This window comes from Schistocerca piceifrons, chromosome 1, assembly GCF_021461385.2.
Source record: "Schistocerca piceifrons isolate TAMUIC-IGC-003096 chromosome 1, iqSchPice1.1, whole genome shotgun sequence".
Taxonomy (NCBI): Eukaryota; Metazoa; Arthropoda; class Insecta; order Orthoptera; family Acrididae; genus Schistocerca; species Schistocerca piceifrons.
Genome location: NC_060138.1, coordinates 815,243,084 through 815,262,551, shown reverse-complemented (window position 1 = coordinate 815,262,551; position 19,468 = coordinate 815,243,084). Strand labels below are relative to the sequence as shown.

Here is a 19,468-nt window from a genome sequence, read left to right as displayed (position 1 = left end):
TAATTTAGAATATGTTGTGTACGCAAAATTGCTCCTAAGTTTCTAGTGTTTACTACTCTTTATCTTATGCATTTCACGTTTCAAATGGGGGCATAAATGTGACAAAAGGACTAACCTTACTACGTCGAGTCCATCTCGCATCATCATGGTCAGGAGAATTATTACCATTGCTGCTGTTATCAGAAGAATCATTCTGTTCCCGATGTCGAGGAGGAACTTGTCGTGGTGGTGGATCTGGAGATGGGGGAGGAGATTCACTCTCGTAAGGTCCTACGACAGTATACAGAACATTATCATAAGAGATATACATATTTTCCAGAAGAATCTCAGAGAAATAGCTTACACAAATAGTGCTAATCCTATTCTTCACAAAAAAGGGGTCAAACTACAACAGATTATTTTCAAAAGTCCTCAAACACACAACAGACTTTCAGTTACAGAGTGGCACTTTTAGTCGAACTTTTTAGCTCAATTTGCAAAATGTCTGATTTTTTAAGTGTGTGGTTCATTATTAAGCACTTATTCATCTGCTCAAATTTTCTTTCATCCAGGAGAGTTAGTCTTGAAGGGCTTCCGGTTGGCTTGGGCTGCGTGGTGGTTTGTTACACTTCACCTAATGCACCAGACACTTTAAGTTGCCATCTGGACACTCCTTTTATATACAATGAATGTTGCTTACTGAATATTTGGTCAATGTTAAGCATCATTAGTCAGTTTATGTGCCCTGAATCCATGTGCCTTCTTCATATACCTCGGCTCAGACTTCACCTGCTTACGGGCTGCAGATAAAGCTGCTTAAAATTAACTTCTCATTCCCATTCATTGCACCACATAAACAAGAAATGAGATTCAATTCACTTTCTTATATTACCTTCAAAATTACAAGCCAATATATGACAAATGAGGGCAGCTACCAGCTCGTATACTGCCTCTCTATACTATGTACATAATAGATCTGATATTCCACTTAATAATCAACAGTTACAATACATTTACTATCTTTGACAGTTCACATTCTTAGATTTCATGGAGCTCTTTCTTCTGCACCGTCCACTCCACCTAAGCAGATAGGGTCTTCTGACTGCTATTCACTTCTGTACAGTTACTGGATCCTTAGCTCTGGTATCAGCCCGTACAATTTAAAACATCTACCAACAGTGAGGTGCTCAACACTTATACACTACTCTCAGTCACGAACATCTTTTCTCTGGCATATGTATTTAAGGGTATGACACTTCTCATTCAAGGAATGGTATGTCACTAAAGTCCTGCAAAGCACGCAGAAGAAATCAATAAAAATATATGTGAAATTTCGAAGGTAAGAGGCAGCTACTGGTAGAATTGAAGTTGTGAGGATGTGTTGAGAGTCGTGCCTCGTTAGCTAAGTTCATAAGAGCATTGATCGCAAATGGCAAGATTTCTGGTCCAAGTTCCAGTCCAGGACATGTATTTTGTAGCTATTTTTCAGATAAGCATGATAAAAATATGGCAGACAGTGCAGTTCAACGTATTGAGAATGCTCTAATTAAGATCGGAAAAGTGCCAAAAGGAGGAGGATATAAGAAGAAGGAAATGAAGAACGAATTACTAGAGGCGGTGAAAAAAGAAAATGTTTAGAATCTTTGAAAAATGAAACAAAAGCAAAGGAGGAGGAGAACAGGAAGCCTACAAGAGAGGTTATGAATAGCCAACAGGAAGAGATGAGCGAGGAAAAAGACAGCTCCACTGCCTGACAAGTAGACACATCTATGGGAGAAATGTGGGAAACAGCGTATAGTGGACAGCAGACTGCAGAACAACTAGCGACATCTATTGGAGAAACGCAGGAAACAGCACATAGCGGACAGAGGCAGACGGAAGAGGCACCTACAGGATATAAGAAGAACTTCAACAGAGACATCTTTGGAGTGAGTAGCTCTCTGGAAAAAAGCAAAAAAAGACAAAAATAACACAAGTGGGGAAAATTGAAGCATAAAACGGAGGAGGTAACAGATTTCCTAAAAAACGAGCTAGGGATATTAATACAGGAGTAAATAAACAAAACTCTAGAAAAGGGAAGTCACTTAGAACCAGAGAAAACCAAAACTGATGGAAACAACGTACAAACTAAGTATAACAACAGAGCCAAACCATGGGGAACAACAATATACAGAAATCCTCTGTCCCAGCAACAAAAACAGGCACAAGTCGAAATCAATGCACAGGAGCAACATCATGAAACCTAAAATGAGGTTAATGAACTAGAGGGACCATCTTGGAGTACTGTGATAGGAAGGAGCTAGTCCAGGAGAAGAAACCGGAGTATTAATCAAACCATAATGTGTACAAAAAAAGACAAAGAAATGCAAGCAGCAGAAAAAACAATGTGGCTATATATCAGTAACTTAAAGAGAACCTGCACAACTGATACAGTAGTGAAATACCTCAACAAGAATGGAATACTAGGACAACTAGAATGTGAAGAACTGCACACACTGGGCGACAAAAAAGCTTTTAAAGTAGGGCATTCCGTTCTAATACCTACAAATTACACAAGAACTAGGATTCTGGTCTGAAAACAGAAAAGTACATTGATTTCATTTCCCAAGTAGATCAATGGAAGAGGGAGCAGAGCTCAACTAAATCAAGAAGAAAACAAGGAGAGCAATAAATGAAAGCCACTTATGGCATACAGAGGGAAAATAAAAAGTGCTCTTAATCTAACACCAACAGACATTCTGCGAAACTTGGATCTTGCATTTCTAACAGAAACTTTCCTGATAGACAACTGGCAAAATAAAGATTTCTACAATTTTCACCTAACGGCAAAGAAAGGAGAAAGTGGACGACCAATGGGAGGAATATCTATCCTGCTGAAACCCTGCATGACAACCACCAAAAAAATCATAAAACAAGAAAATAGTATGCTAGTAGAAGCATCAAACATAAATATAATTGCGGCCTATTTCCAACAGCACACAAATGCAGTAGAAATAATTGACAAAATAGTCATACTTATCAAACAATGCGACAGCAAACCAACCATTATTGCAGGCGATCTCGACTGCAGAATAGACACAGAGCACTATAAAGCAAAACTAGTCACTTAAACCCTAGTAGAAGACGGTTTCACCCTACTGAACAACAGACAAATACCTACATATATGTGCCATAATGGAAAAAGTACCATTGGTATCACATTAACAAGAGGAGAAATAAAAGGAAGTATTCAATAAATATGGCATGACTCCATCACTCCTATACAAAAGCACATTCCATTGAGGATAAAAATAAATATCTCCACCTCACCACCAGCAAGAAAGACTCACCAAATCACACAAAGAAAAATAGATAAAGAAAAAATAAAAAAACCAAAAAGAACAAATAACACAAATAGAAACTTTAATAGAGAAAGGAGACCTTGAAAAAGCAACAGAAAAAATAGAAAACCTCCTAAAAAATTCAGTGATAAAAACAAGCCCAAAAACAAGGACAGCAAAAAGATGGTTCGATTTTGAATGCTATAGCAAAAGAAATACTGTTCTAAGAACGCACCACAGACAGTGAAAGCAGCACGACGAGGAAACCTGCAAACTATACACAAAAGGGGGAGGGGGAGGGGGGGGGGGGGAGAGGAAGAAAAAAACCACAGAAAGAGAGTAAGCGAAGTGGATGAAGCAGCGACGTCAGTAAGGTACTGGACAAACGAGGAGTCCAAACACCCCCAAAGAAGACAAAGACCATCAAACAAAGGAAAAAGACCTCTAAATGAAGAAGATGTGAAAGAAATAATAAAAATGCTGAAGAACAAAAAAACAGTATATATAGGGAAACATTACACGCAGGAAAAATACATCCAAAAACAAAGATGATGTGACTTACCAAATGAAAGTGCTGGCAGGTCGACAGACACACAAACGAACACAAACATACACACAAAATTCAAGCTTTCGCAACAAACTGTTGCCTCATCAGGAAAGACGAAAGGATGTCACAACGGGTATACACTCGCACACACACACATATCCATCCACACATATACAGACACAAGCAGACATTTGCAAAGGCAAAGAGTTTGGGCAGAGATGTCAGTTGAGGCGGAAGTGCAGAGGCAAAGATGTTGTGGAATGACAGGTGAGGTATGAGTGGCTGCAACTTGAAATTAGCGGAGATTGAGGCCTGGTGGGTAACGGGAAGAGAGGATATATTGAAGAGCAAGTTCCCATCTCCGGAGTTCGGATAGGTTGGTGTTAGTGGGAAGTATCCAGATAACCCGGACGGTGTAACACTGTGCCAAGATGTGCTGGCCATGCACCAAGGCATGTTTAGCCACAGGGTGATCCTCATTACCAACAAACACTGTCCGCCTGTGTCCATTCATGCGAATGGACAGTTTGTTGCTGGTCATTCCCACATAGAATGCGACACAGTGTAGGCAAGTCAGTTGGTAGATCACGTGGGTACTTTCACACGTGGCTCTGCCTTTGATCGTGTACACCTTCCGGGTTACAGGACTGGAGTAGGTGGTGGTGGGAGGGTGCGTGGGACAGGTTTTACACCGGGGGCGGTTACAAGGGTAGGAGCCAGAGGGTAGGGAAGGTGGTTTGGGGATTTCATAGGGATGAACTAAGAGGTTACGAAGGTTAGGTGGACGGCGGAAAGACACTCTTGGTGGAGTGGGGAGGATTTCATGAAGGATGGATCTCATTTCAGGGCAGGATTTGAAGAAGTCGTATCCCTGCTGGAGAGCCACATTCAGAGTCTGATCCAGTCCCGGAAAGTATCCTGTCACAAGTGGGGCACTTTTATGGTTCTTCTGTGGGAGGTTCTGGGTTTGAGAGGATGAGGAAGTGGCTCTGGTTATTTGCTTCTGTACCACGTCGGGAGGGTAGTTGCGGGATGCGAAAGCTGTTGTCAGGTTGTTGGTGTAATGGTTCAGGGATTCCGGACTGCAGCAGATTCGTTTGCCATGAAGACCTAAGCCGTAGGCAAGGGACCGTTTGATGTGGAATGGGTGGCAGCTGTCATAATGGAGGTACTGTTGCTTGTTGGTGGGTTTGATGTGGACAGACGTGTGAAGCTGGCCATTAGACAGGTGGAGGTCAACATCAAGGAAAGTGGCATGGGATTTGGAGTAGGACCAGGTGAATCTGATGGAACCAAAGGAGTTGAGGTTGGAGAGGAAATTCTGGAGTTCTTCTTCACTGTGAGTCCAGATCATGAAGATGTCATCAATAAATCTGTACCAAACTTTGGGTTGGCAGGCCTGGGTAACCAAGAAGGCTTCCTCTAAGCGACCCATGAATAGGTTGGCGTACGAAGGGGCCATCCTGGTACCCATGGCTGTTCCCTTTAATTGTTGGTATGTCTGGTCTTCAAAAGTGAAGAAGTTGTGGGTCAGGATGAAGCTGGCTAAGGTAATGAGGAAAGAGGTTTTAGGTAGGGTGGCAGGTGATCGGCGGGAAAGGAAGTGCTCCATCGCAGCGAGGTCCTGGACGTGTGGGATATTTGTGTATAAGGAAGTGGCATCAATGGTTACAAGGATGGTTTCGGGGGGTAACGGATTGGGTAAGGATTCCAGGCGTTCGAGAAAGTGGTTGGTGTCTTTGATGAAGGATGGGAGACTGCATGTAATGGGTTGAAGGTGTTGATCTACGTAGGCAGAGATACGTTCTGTGGGGGCTTGGTAACCAGCTACAATGGGGCGGCCGGGATGATTGGGTTTGTGAATTTTAGGAAGAAGGTAGAAGGTAGGGGTGCGGGGTGTCGGTGGGGTCAGGAGGTTGATGGAGTCAAATGAAAGGTTTTGTAGGGGGCCTAAGGTTCTGAGGATTCCTTGAAGCTCCGCCTGGACATCAGGAATGGGATTACCTTGGCATACTTTGTATGTGGTGTTGTCTGAAACTGACGCAGTCCCTCAGCCACATACTCCCGACGATCAAGTACCACGGTCGTGGAACCCTTGTCCGCCGGAAGAATGACGATGGACCGGTCAGCCTTCAGATCACGGATAGCCTGGGCTTCAGCAGTGGTGATGTTGGGATTAGGATTAAGGTTTTTTAAGAAGGATTGAGAGGCAAGGCTGGAAGTCAGAATTTCCTGGAAGGTTTGGAGAGGTTGATTTTGAGGAAGAGGAGGTGGGTCCCGCTGTGACGGAGGACGGAACTGTTCCAGGCTGGGTTCAATTTTGATAGTGTCTTGGGGAGATGGATCATTAGGGGTAGGATTAGGATCATTTTTCTTCACTCGTACTCTCTGCTGGAAGTATCACTTTGCCACGAAGAAAAATGATCCTAAGGTAATCCCATTCCTGATGTCCAGGCGGAGCTTCAAGGAATCCTCAGAACCTTAGGCCCCATACAAAACCTTTCACCTGACTCCATCAACCTCCTGACCCCACCGACACCCCGCACCCCTACCTTCTACCTTCTTCCTAAAATTCACAAACCCAATCATCCCGGCCGCCCCATTGTAGCTGGTTACCAAGCCCCCACAGAACGTATCTCTGCCTACGTAGATCAACACCTTCAACCCATTACATGCAGTCTCCCATCCTTCATCAAAGACACCAACCACTTTCTCGAACGCCTGGAATCCTTACCCAATCCGTTACCCCCCGAAACCATCCTTGTAACCATTGATGCCACTTCCTTATACACAAATATCCCACACGTCCAGGACCTCGCTGCGATGGAGCACTTCCTTTCCCGCCGATCACCTGCCACCCTACCTAAAACCTCTTTCCTCATTACCTTAGCCAGCTTCATCCTGACCCACAACTACTTCACTTTTGAAGACCAGACATACCAACAATTAAAGGGAACAGCCATGGGTACCAGGATGGCCCCTTCGTACGCCAACCTATTCATGGGTCGCTTAGAGGAAGCCTTCTTGGTTACCCAGGCCTGCCAACCCAAAGTTTGGTACAGATTTATTGATGACATCTTCATGATCTGGACTCACAGTGAAGAAGAACTCCAGAATTTCCTCTCCAACCTCAACTCCTTTAGTTCCATCAGATTCACCTGGTCCTACTCCAAATCCCATGCCACTTTCCTTGATGTTGACCTCCACCTGTCCAATGGCCAGCTTCACACGTCTGTCCACATCAAACCCACCAACAAGCAACAGTACCTCCATTATGACAGCTGCCACCCATTCCACATCAAACGGTCCCTTGCCTACAGCCTAGGTCTTCATGGCAAACGAATCTGCTCCAGTCCGGAATCCCTGAACCATTACACTAACAACCTGACAACAGCTTTCGCATCCCGCAACTACCCTCCCGACCTGGTACAGAAGCAAATAACCAGAGCCACTTCCTCATCCTCTCAAACCCAGAACCTCCCACAGAAGAACCATAAAAGTTTCCCACTTGTGACAGGATACTTTCCGGGACTGGATCAGACTCTGAATGTGGCTCCCCAGCAGGGATACGACTTCCTCAAATCCTGCCCTGAAATGAGATCCATCCTTCATGAAATCCTCCCCACTCCACCAAGAGTGTCTTTCCGCCGTCCACCTAACCTTCGTAACCTCTTAGTTCATCCCTATGAAATCCCCAAACCACCTTCCCTACCCTCTGGCTCCTACCCTTGTAACCGCCCCCGGTGTAAAACCTGTCCCACGCACCCTCCCACCACCACCTACTCCAGTCCTGTAACCCGGAAGGTGTACACGATCATAGGCAGAGCCACATGTGAAAGCACCCACGTGATCTACCAACTGACCTGCCTACACTGTGACGCATTCTATGTGGGAATTACCAGCAACAAACTGTCCATTCGCATGAATGGACACAGGCAGACAGTGTTTGTTGGTAATGAGGATCACCCTGTGGCTAAACATGCCTTGGTGCACGGCCAGCACATCTTGGCACAGTGTTACACCGTCCAGGTTATCTGGATACTTCCCACTAACACCAACCTATCCGAACTCCGGAGATGGGAACTTGCTCTTCAATATATCCTCTCTTCCCGTTATCCACCAGGCCTCAATCTCCGCTAATTTCAAGTTGCAGCCACTCATACCTCACCTGTCATTCAACAACATCTTTGCCTCTGCACTTCCGCCTCGACTGACATCTCTGCCCAAACTCTTTGCCTCTGTATATGTCTGCTTGTGTCTGTATATGTGTGGATGGGTGTGTGTGTGTGTGTGTGTGTGTGTGTGTGTGTGTGTGCGCGCGAGTGTATACCCGTCCTGTTTTCCCCCTAAGGTAAGTCTTTCTGCTCCTGGGATTGGAATGAGTACTTACCCTCTCCCTTAAAACCCAAATCCTTTCGTCTTTCCCTCTCCTTCCCTCTTTCCTGACGAGGCAACCGTTGGTTGCGAAAGCTAGAATTTTGTGTGAATGTTTGTGTGTCTATCGACGTGCCAGAGTTTTCGTTTGGTAAGTCACATCATCTTTGTTTTTAGAGATATATTTTTTTCCTCGACGTGGATGTGATGTCAATATAATAGAGGGAAACATTCCACGTGGGAAAAATTATATATAAAAACAAAGATGAGGTGACTTACCGAACGAAAGCGCTGGCAGGTCGATAGACACACAAGCAAACACAAACATACACACAAAATTCTAGCTTTCGCAACCAACGGTTGCCTCATCAGGAAAGAGGGAAGGAGAGGGAAAGATGAAAGGATGTGGGTTTTAAGGGAGAGGGTAAGAAGTCATTCCAATCCCGGGAGCGGAAAGACTTACCTTAGTGGGAAAAAAGGACAGGTATACACTCGCACACACACACATATCCATCCACACATACAGACACGAGCAGACATATTTAAAGACCAAGGTATATATATATATATATATATATATATATATATATATATATATATATATATATATATATATATATATATATATATATATATATATATATATATATAAAACACAGATGAGGTGACTTACCGAACGAAAGCGCTGGCAGGTCGATAGACACACAAACAAACACAAACATACACACAAAATTCTAGCTTTCGCAACCAACGGTTGCCGCATCAGGAAAGAGGGAACATATACAAGATGTAAAAGAGGCTCTCCAACACATATGGATCAAACTATCCAACAAATGCCTGGAACTTGGAAGAATTCTGAACCAATGGAGACACTCATAATAAAAGTTCTCTACAACCAACGGGCACAAACAAGTACAGAGTCATAGCCCTAGAAAATACTCAGTTCAGGATGTTTTCAAAGATAATTACACAAAAAACCAAAGCCTTCGTGGACACTCACCTCCCAGAACCACAAATGGGCTTCAGATCTGGAAGATCAAACTTATAGCTGTCAGGTTTCTTCGAAACAACATCAACGAAGCACTACAAAAGAAACAAATGTTCTACACAGTGTTCATACACTTTACCAAAGCCTTTGACCTACTGGAAAGAGATTCCATAGTCTGAAAACTGGAAAACACAATAGGAGATGATAGCGTATGGGCAAGAATAATAAAGTCAATCCTCGAACACAACTTAATCACAATATCAGACAACCTCTCTTTTCCAAACCTCATTTTGCAATTGAATGGAGTCTTAGAGGGTGGCCCAATGAGCCCTTTGCTGTACGTTCATGCCACTGGAGATTTACTGTGAATTGGAGAAGATGAAGAATATGTATACATATATCCATATTTACTTGTAAATTATAGAATTCCAGCAATCAGTCATCCTTTTTAAATTTTATTGACAGATCTAGTTTTCAGCTAGAAGCTAGCCATTTTCCATGCACTATTATTGTTGCTCAATGCATGTAATACCTGTTGGTCAGGCTTCATCCACAGTCCATTGAATACTCCAGCTTTCAGAATGGAAGGTAACCTGATATATGCATATGCTGACGACACAGCCGTAGGATCAACAGATATACAGAAGCTGCAGAAAATCATTGAGAAAATAGACAAATGGTGCAGTGAACACAAACTACACATAAACATAACAAAGACCGAAATGGTGATTTTCAGAAAAAGAGGCAAAACACCCAAGAATGCAGAAATCAACATCACAGGGCAAAAAATTAAAATCTCATCAGACTTTAAATACCTAGGGGTGACATTGCAACCAACAGCCAAATGCTTCACAAAATATACAACAGAAAGCACAACCCAAGCAATAATAGCAATACAAGACATCAGAAACATTACTCAGTCTAGAAACTGCCATGAATTTATTCAACTCAAAAATCTTGCCAATCCTGGCCTACAGGATGGAGGTTATATGGGATTACCTGACAGAAAAAATCTAGAAACACTAGAAAATGTAAAATCAACTTATCTAAAAAGAGCACTAGTCTCTCAAAGGCATCATCTAGACTACTGTACCTGCTAGTGAGAGAGACATTCCTAATTGAAGACATCAAACTTCAATATATGATGCCACACAGAAATCAACTGAAGATCATGGAGGATAAACAAGAAAAAGTACGGCCGGAGCTCTATGGCACCGAAGCAATGACAAACTGCTCATTGACAGCACCAAACTTCGAACTGGGACAGGTACTAACTAGATTATCTATTCACGGCTTTCATCATCTAATTTGCAGAAACAAAAATTATCACGCCTTACCACAAAATGTGTGTGTGAACTGTGTAATGAAGCCTGTGAATGATATCACATAGAGCTTTGCAGTAAAAGAGTGAAATCTATATATGAATGTGCAAAAGTGTAAATGTAAAATGTTAAGCAAATAACTGTATGTGGCTGCAATTTTATTAAATAAACAAGATAAGCATGATCACTCCATTGTTTACATTCAGTGAGAGGGATACAAAAGCGACAAGTAAAAAAAATCATAAAAATTATTTAACTGCATCTTATGAGTAGGTCTCAAAATCAGTTGCAACAAGATAAAAAGTTTACTTAGGGCGGCTGAAGGCTACTTGATGGGGGAAAAAACTGAAATGAATGTGAGAGTAAAGCGGCCAAGAGCTATTGTGATACATTAAAATTTCAAAACTAAGCTTCCAGTATTCCTCAAGGGGAATATTTACAATTACATGTACTGTCATTTTAGAATTATGACAATGAGACACCCAAGTTTAAATAAAAAATTGAGGAATGTGAATAACTGGGTCTATACCTTCTGCTTCACAGTATATTTACTCTTTAATGAAATTAATCATGTGTAATCTATGCATTTTTCCAAGCAACAACTTGCATTACAAGTACTAATTAAGCAATACAGAGTAGGAATAACTAGAGTCTACAGGAATTTCATTTGTTCCAAAGAGGTATGCATTATTCAGGGGCTCACATTTTCAATAGCAATTATAGCTGTTTGATTGCTAATGAAGAACACGATAGTGGGAGCTTACAAGACTGATCTGTGAGCTACTTCTCCTATTCCATAACCAAATTTACTAGCTGACATAAGTTACATGCTGTGACCAACATCATATAAAATTAGTTCCATGCGACAGCTTCTGCACCCTGTAAGTGGATTTATTTTTAAAAAATGTACATAAAGATTACATAATTTCAGCAGTGCCATTCTCACAACAACATAGAGATTATTTTAGCAATTGTAAGTTTACATTTTTGTGGCAATTACAGCATTACTTTCAAATTTTAAGGATACAAGGTACTTTTCCGGCTCAATATTATGTGAAAATCAACACCTATTTCTTTCAGGCACTGTTTATAATGTATATGTTTTACACATTTTTTGTCGATAGTACGTAACACAGCACACTTTCGAAACAAATGAGAAGTATTTTGGATATTTTTGAACCTGCTTAGGGTTATTAAAAATATTACAAAGAAACTGATGCAATTTTTTTTCCAAAATGTTTCCTCAAATTGAGATACCATTTAATCCAATGTTATACATTTGAAGGAGACAAAATTTTTACCAGATATGCATGACATGATGGCTGAGGCACTAGACCTATTTAATTTCACCTATTATGTATATTATAAGGATAAAAAAAATATCATGCCTTACATTTTAATTTTTATAATTTTTTTCCTACAAAAAATGTTATTTTTTCTATAATTTAGTTGATTCTTCAATAAAGCTCAGGTCTACTACGTAAGTATGGACTATTGCAAGTTAGAGAAAGAAAAACAGAGCAATGCTTTATAAACTATATGAAATATTTGTACCTGAATTCCGAAAAATACAACTTGCAGGAAATTGCGAATGAAGATATGAGTCCAATTAAACTGTGCCTCAAAACATTCCTGAAGCACAGGCTTCATCCTGCAGCATTTCTTCATCTTCCAGCCTCCTCTTGGCATTCCTTTTAGCACTTCTTGCTTTTTAGGTAACTTGAAGAGCAAATCTTTCAGCTTCATGCATCCGTTGCCTGTCACATGCAAGTAATTGATCTTCCATATTAGAGCCTCATTTTATGCCTAAATTTCTCAGGACTTCCAACCTTCCTATCATTCCATCATTGAAACATATCACTGCATCTAGTACACCAACTTTTATTGTATTTAGTCCTACAAAAACATTCTTGGGTAGTCTTTCCAATATGCAATGGTTGAAACTTTTATTTGTATTCTGAGTGCCCCATGAAGACATTTACTAAGCAATACAGGGTCACTCAGGTATCTAAAAATTGGTTTTATTTCATTCCTAGCAAGCTCAGGATGAGAATGCTTATGATAGTATATTTGACTACTTTCTTTCGCTTTTTGGTAACCACACAAAGAATCTGCTCCTTTAGGGCAAAGTCCGTGAACAGAGTGTTCATCTGTGGACAGCTTATGAAAGTAGGTGGCCCATACAGCTTTTCTCATTGCTGTAACATCATTCAGAGGTGTGGTTCGTCTAATGGCCAGTCCATAATAACTCTGAAGAAGGTTTATTTCAGTCTCTGTCAATCTGCCTCGACCAGGCAAAGATTTTCCATCAGATAGCAACTTTCCTTTCATTTCCATTTGTAGCTTCCTCAATCTAGTACGCATCATCTTTTGCACATGTCCATAACACTCCAGTTTTGTTACCACAGTATCACCATAAACATTGAACTCATTAATTTTATTGAAAGCTTTAGAGTCTCCATCGCCTAGGTACTTGGTATATCTAATGTTATAAACTGGCACCGACCTCCGTAATATTTTGAGAGCTCCATCACACTCCATACCTCCACTGTAAACATCATAATTCTTAGAACACTGATGTTCAATATGTCCTTGAGTGTTACCATGGCACGAGTGGCAGTACTTAGATAAGCACTCAACATCAACAACTTTTCCACTCTCGAGAGAAGTAGCACTTACAACACCATTCAAGGAGCAATGTCCCTGGCTCCACTAATATTTACAGTTTCTTCTACTACACATTTCACAGATGCTTTAGAAACAACAGTCAAGGCACCTGAAAGCATTTTTATGTACTTGCTGAACCCACTGGGAGGAGGAGGAGGAGGAGGAGGAGGAGGAGGAGGAAGGTAATTCAAACCACAAAATGTTTGAGCAGCCTTTTTTCCTTTTCCTATTGCATGCAGTGAATACATTAACTTCAAATTCACATCATATGAATAATGCACAATGTTCACAGTTATTTTAGAGTCAAATTTATTGCAGGATCTACACAGAACAACTAATTTTGACACTAAGCCCTTCGGTTACTGTGTTGTTCAGTTATTTCCAGACAGCCTACATCATCACATTGTTTACATTTCGCCACTTCCTTTATCAGAGAAGATAAGATGCCCACATCAACAACAACACATCCACTAGAAACAGATTTATTGTTAACACAAAAATTTTAATCACCAAGAGGCGTGTAGTGTGGTTTGCTCTGTTTGTGAACTGGTTACCACAGAATTTCCTTTTATTGAATTTCTTGATGTGTGGCATAGCTTGTATTTATTACACACTAAAGGATATGTACTTCCACAAATATATGTAGCACTTTGGCAACAAACATTCAGTAACATATGAACAAACTGCTTCACCGAAACGAAAGTAAATACTAGTAAAGATAATCATTTACAGACACTAGAAACCTGCACTGTTACCAATATATACAATGTATCACACATATAATCGCTAGAAACATAAAGTTCACAGTTCTTTTCGAAATAATACTGGTTTCTGTGACAGAAATAAAGGAGGAGTGGCGGCATACATGACCTTAACTTTAAAATTTGGTATGTATAGGTCATTTTTGATTTGAAACCCTATAATGTATAAATCAATGCAATCAGGAAAGACTATAGAATTTAATAAAGTCATAAAAAAGTACCTTACATATGTTACAATTTTTTAACTTATTTCAATTCCCATGAAATGAACATTAAATTGAAACATATTATTCTAGTATAAAATCTATATTCTATATATATTTTCCCTGACATGGTAACATTCACAAGAATCTTCTCACTATGAGCCTTCAGAATAAGAGGTGTTTAATCTAACAAGGAGACAAGATTTCACAATTCACTGTAACTGTGCAGGGATATTAGTCATAGTCAAAACAGCAGCATTCAAATTTCTGCACAAACTCATGGATATAATACTTTTAAGCTAGGTTTATTTTCTATGGTACGTCCTAAGAATTTAAAATGTTGAATTTCACTGGTTACTAGAGCATTTCGTATCAGTACAGTCTTAGAAAATTTATGCGTAACATTTTGTTGCAGTTAAAGTGTTCATAAGCCACAGCCCTGTTTACAAGATTGAGTGATTATGAGGTTAAAAAGATGAAACAGTGAGTTCATCCAGAGCTGCTTCTTTTAATAATCAAAGCACAGCAGTATATAATGTGAGACATAGAACCAGGTAAGAAGTAGAGTGAACGAAAAGCAACCAATAAAAAGTAATAAAAGACACTGAGGAAGGCGACCAGAATGCTCATGTCAGAGAACAGTAAAAACAAAAAATTATAAAATCAAGGACGAACACAAAAACACTGTGAAGACCTTGAGTCATCCTGGTCAACCATTCAGGTGTGGCTAGATAGATCATTCGATCTTGGGAAGTTTCCTCTGAAACACTGAACCAAATACACAGTAAAGTATAGATGTAGAAACATAATAAAACACAGTTAGGCAAGGGAGGTGTGCTTACCAGAAGTAGCCAAAGGGTCTCCCAGGCCTACTCCCGTGGCGGGAGATCACTTACTGCACCCGGCCTCTAATACCCCACTCTCTGTGCAATACAGGCAGAATGCTCACATCACAGAATAGCAAAAAGAGTACTCAAGATCAATGTGCTGCCAAGTATTCTACAGTAACAGTAGGCTCAGTATGAAAACTATGCCCAAGAAAATACCACGATTACTGGTTGCCAGCTGGCAGCCATACATACAATGCAACTGGGCTCCTGCCAGTGAAGATGAGGCATGGGTCCCTATGGTAGCAACATATGTCTTAACCCATTAGCGCCGTGCGTTGCCTTATGGCAACATTTGTAACACTTTTTTAAAATCGTTGATTCCACAACATCAACGAAGCGAGAGTGTTGGCAGCACTGGATTCCATTCTGCAAGACTGTAAAGATCACTACAACTCAACAGTTTTAACAATACGTTTAAATTCTGCGGCTTAGGCAGTGTTGGAAGTCGTCGTCTGCTGAATGACAAAGAAAAATGGAGTATAAGTTCAAGTAAGTATGTTTTACACAGTAACTTACGATATATGATTTGGTTTTTTAGTATGGTTGTGCTTTAAATACTCAAATATATATTCTTTGGAGGTTACTGCTTGCTGTGAAATAAACTACGCTCATTTAGGCCATTTGAACGTCGGTGTTGCCATATGGCAATGCTAGGCGCTTGTACTCAGTAAAAGGACGAATTTTCTCTTTTTTGTTTTAGAAGACGTTTCTCGCTTGCTGAGGCACTGGAGATTCTTTATAATGATGATATTGAAGGTGATGTGTTTGTTGAGCCCCAAAACTATTTTCCAAGAAAGATCAGGGATATTTTGAGACAGCAATAGAGAAGAATGATGGATTATTGTATATGCGGAGGCTGGACAACTCAGTTGTCACAATGATATCTTCTTCATGTGGTGCACAAGAAGTTGGCCAAGTCAAGAGATCCTCGCAACTAAAAAAGCGAAATATAATGATTCCCAGACCAAAACTGGTAGCCAAATATAATACATGTATGGGAGGTACTGATCAGATGGATCAGAATCTAGCATGCTATCGCATTGCAATAAGAAGCAAGAAATGGTACTGGTGTCTCTTTACATGGATGTTAGATGTCGTCATACAAAACAGTTGAATTTTGTATAATAAAGCAATAAACCAAACTATTTCTCAGCTTGATTTCAAGAGAGAAGTAGCAACAGTGTACTTGCAAAGGCACCAAGCTTTACCAAAAGGAGCCGGGAGAGCATCTGCACTCAAGAGCATCTGCACTCAAGAGCATGTTCCGACAGCCGCATATCTGATTCAATTAGGTTTGATAAGACTGACAACCTCATCCAGCACACAGAAGGAAAGAAGACGAAGAAAAGGTGTGCACACAAGAACTGTAAATCTATTGCGAGAACAATGTGTTCAAAGTGTAATGTGGGATTGTGTATTGACTGTTTTATTCCATCTCATGTAAAATAATGCTGAGTTCAAGATTTGATTTTTGATTATTAATTGTTCTGTGTTATAAAGTATCAATTGTATAATGAAGACTGAATAATAAATTTGCACAAAACTTGTATATGTAATAAGAAATTTCAATAACCTACTTATTTTAGTTGAAGTTTTAATCCGTATAAATTTAGGTAGTGAAAACGCCTAGTGTTGCCATATGTCAACATCAAATACCTCGCTAATGGCGGCAATGACTTTTGTCGAAACAACTCTGTTGTGTAATTTATGCCTTTTACAGACATAATAACACAATTTTTGTTTTTAAATCACAAAAAAGTTAATTCCGGCGCTAATGGGTTAACATTCCTTCAACTGGTTGGTATTTTGTGAGATAGTGTAGTTGAGCGCACAGCCTTTTAAAGTCAGATTGGCAATGCTTAGGTTGTTGAGCATCTGCCTGCAAGCTTAGATGGCCTTGGTGGTTTGATGTGTGTACCGCATGGGACAGATTTCTGGTAAGATGTTCCCAAGGAAAAGGGGATTGTTAATTCTGCTGCTTTTAGTATTGTGATATGTAAGGTTGCGGATATAGTTACTCTTTGAGTATCAATATCTGCACCTTACATGTAGCAGTCTAGTGTAGCAGCACTGCTGTCAGGGAAATCCCTCAGTGATCAAGAAGCTCAGCTTGGGGCAAACCATTACAGGTGGTGCAAAACGCAACAAGTAGTGGGGTGTCGTGGATGAATGTCAAACATGGCTGAATGATAGAAGGCCGTGTGCTGTGAGAAGTTCAATAAATTCATTAAATATTGCAGTGTTTGTGGGCAGGATCATGAACTTATCAATATTAAAGGTGAGTCATTAGCAAAGATTGGCAGAAGCAATGGTTACCTAAGGAAAGTAATAACAAGCCCAAATAAGTTTGACCATCAACACATACATGTAGAAATGTTATAAATGTGTCTTGTACTTGTGACAAACCTTTCTGTTCTATGAAGGTAGGGTCTCCTTTCGAATCCTTTTCATATAATTAGAACTGATTGAGTGTGAAGATTTTTAATGACAAGTGTGGCAATTTTGATAGGACATATACCAGTAGGCACACAGTCCCATTTTGGTCTTCAGGTGCATAATCTTTGTGAGCGAGATGTCAACTCTACCCTGTGAGGCATACACACTGGTCCAAGCACTGTGGTTACATCAACACAGCTGGTTTTAGAGAAAACTCAGCCATAATAGACACGAATAAGGAGTAAGCATCTTACATGTAGTTGTAACCTGTAGTATGTAGTCAATATTGCCTTGTGGAACAGTATAAGATGGAAAGGCAGTGTTGAAAGTATACCAATTGGCTTTCTTGAGATCCCACTGTGGTGGGTACTCTGCCAGGTAATGGTGTGGAAGTGTCATGACGATCAGGAAATGACCACTCTCACAGAGGCCATCATGGGCTCTTTATTGGATTGAGGGGATGTAGCCGGAGCTACAGATCAAGAGACAGATAGCTGGACACATTCCCTTTACCACACTAAAATGAATTGGAGTGATACTGTTGAATACGTGTAAGTCAGAATCTGTGATTACTTATTTTGCTAGAATGACTTGATCAAAAGTCATAGCACTGCCCCACAATGGTTTGTGGGCACTGAAATCAACCATTACTGGGAAAGGCAAGTGTTGACAAACAATGTTAACTATCTCTTGATATATCAGCTCCATATCTGATGGTAGATGGACATTACAGAGAGTAAAACTCACAGTGCTACATGAACTGTTGAATGCGGTCCCCGTGAGACTGGAATCAACAAGGAAGCCATCTTACAGACCAAGTAAGGAAAAAGGATTGCAGCACAGGAAAGAAAAAGAGTACAGGAAAGAGTACAGCAATCGTTTGAGGCCTCATTCTCACCACACATTCACTGCCATCACATTACTAGGCAGAATTTCAGAGCAGTAAGTTTCCTTCAAAAGTGGTGTCATTCACTTCCTTCAATTATCAAATGATCATATGTAAATTAATTAAAATGTATTGATAATACATGAGACACTACAGTAAGAAAAAGTGCATCTTGACTGACAGATACACAACAGACCAAACAAATACAATTTGAGATTTACAACTTAAAAATAGGAAAACTGATAGGCACAAAATAATTATTTTCAGGTTACTTTACCATCTACTTCTTTTTTTATTATACCATTTTCGCTTTAACAGTGCCTATATCAATTCATATTTCTGCCTGCCTTTTCTTCCAATGAAAAGCCTATATATAATTCCAAAAACTTGGGAGACACAATGTATTTTCTCTGTCTGTGTACCTGTCAGTACTACTGTATTCCCTCTCTCATAGTTCAGTAATTAGTAAGTATGTGCTTCTTTCACAGGCCATGTGGTGATGCTTTACACACAACTAAAGTAGTTCACATTTAAATATTACATATTCTTTACTTACTTGGTCTTCTAAGCAAACTTTTATCCATTGTACTCCAGTTCTTCGCTAACACACCCCAAGGATTCTTACTGTTAGTTTCTTGAACTAAATCAGCTCGAACACTTGAATAATCACCCAGATCATCATCAAACTTTTTTTCATTCATATCAATGGCCTGGAAACGTCTTTTTCTTGAAGTTGTTATAATACCTTTCACACCTATGAAAAGTCAAGACTTACATGTTTTTACAGACAAAAAATTTTGCAACACACACTTTGAAAAAAAAAAATTAAAAAAAAATCATACCTCCATAGTTGGGATTTCCATGTTTTTTATAATATTCGCTTAACTTTTCGGCATGCCTATACTTCTTGTCTGCTCTAGTAGAAAATCGAAGCAGAATACATTTAGCCTTAGGATAGTCAGCACCTTTTCGCCATAAGCCAGGTGGTATTGGTACTGTGATGTCAACAGCATTAACAGTATCCTTTGCTTCATTATTTGATGACACTTGCTACAGAAAATTAATTTTAATATAAATGCCAGCAATTTTTTTTTG

General features: G+C 40.0%; 1 protein-coding gene across 2 annotated transcripts in view; it reads right to left on the bottom strand.

Annotated features, from left to right (window-relative positions):
- LOC124714093 (nuclear cap-binding protein subunit 3-like) overlaps positions 1-19,468 on the bottom strand; it is a 98,617-nt gene that overhangs the window by 33,725 nt on the left and 45,424 nt on the right. The window contains exons 5-7 of one of the 2 annotated variants that reach the window (XM_047242993.1): positions 19,216-19,423; positions 18,930-19,127; positions 116-276 (exon numbers count right to left, since the gene is read on the bottom strand). In XM_047242993.1, the coding sequence (XP_047098949.1) occupies positions 116-276; positions 18,930-19,127; positions 19,216-19,423 (567 nt within the window). The remainder of the gene's footprint in view (positions 1-115; positions 277-18,929; positions 19,128-19,215; positions 19,424-19,468) is intronic. The other variant, XM_047242994.1, reaches the window with a different exon arrangement.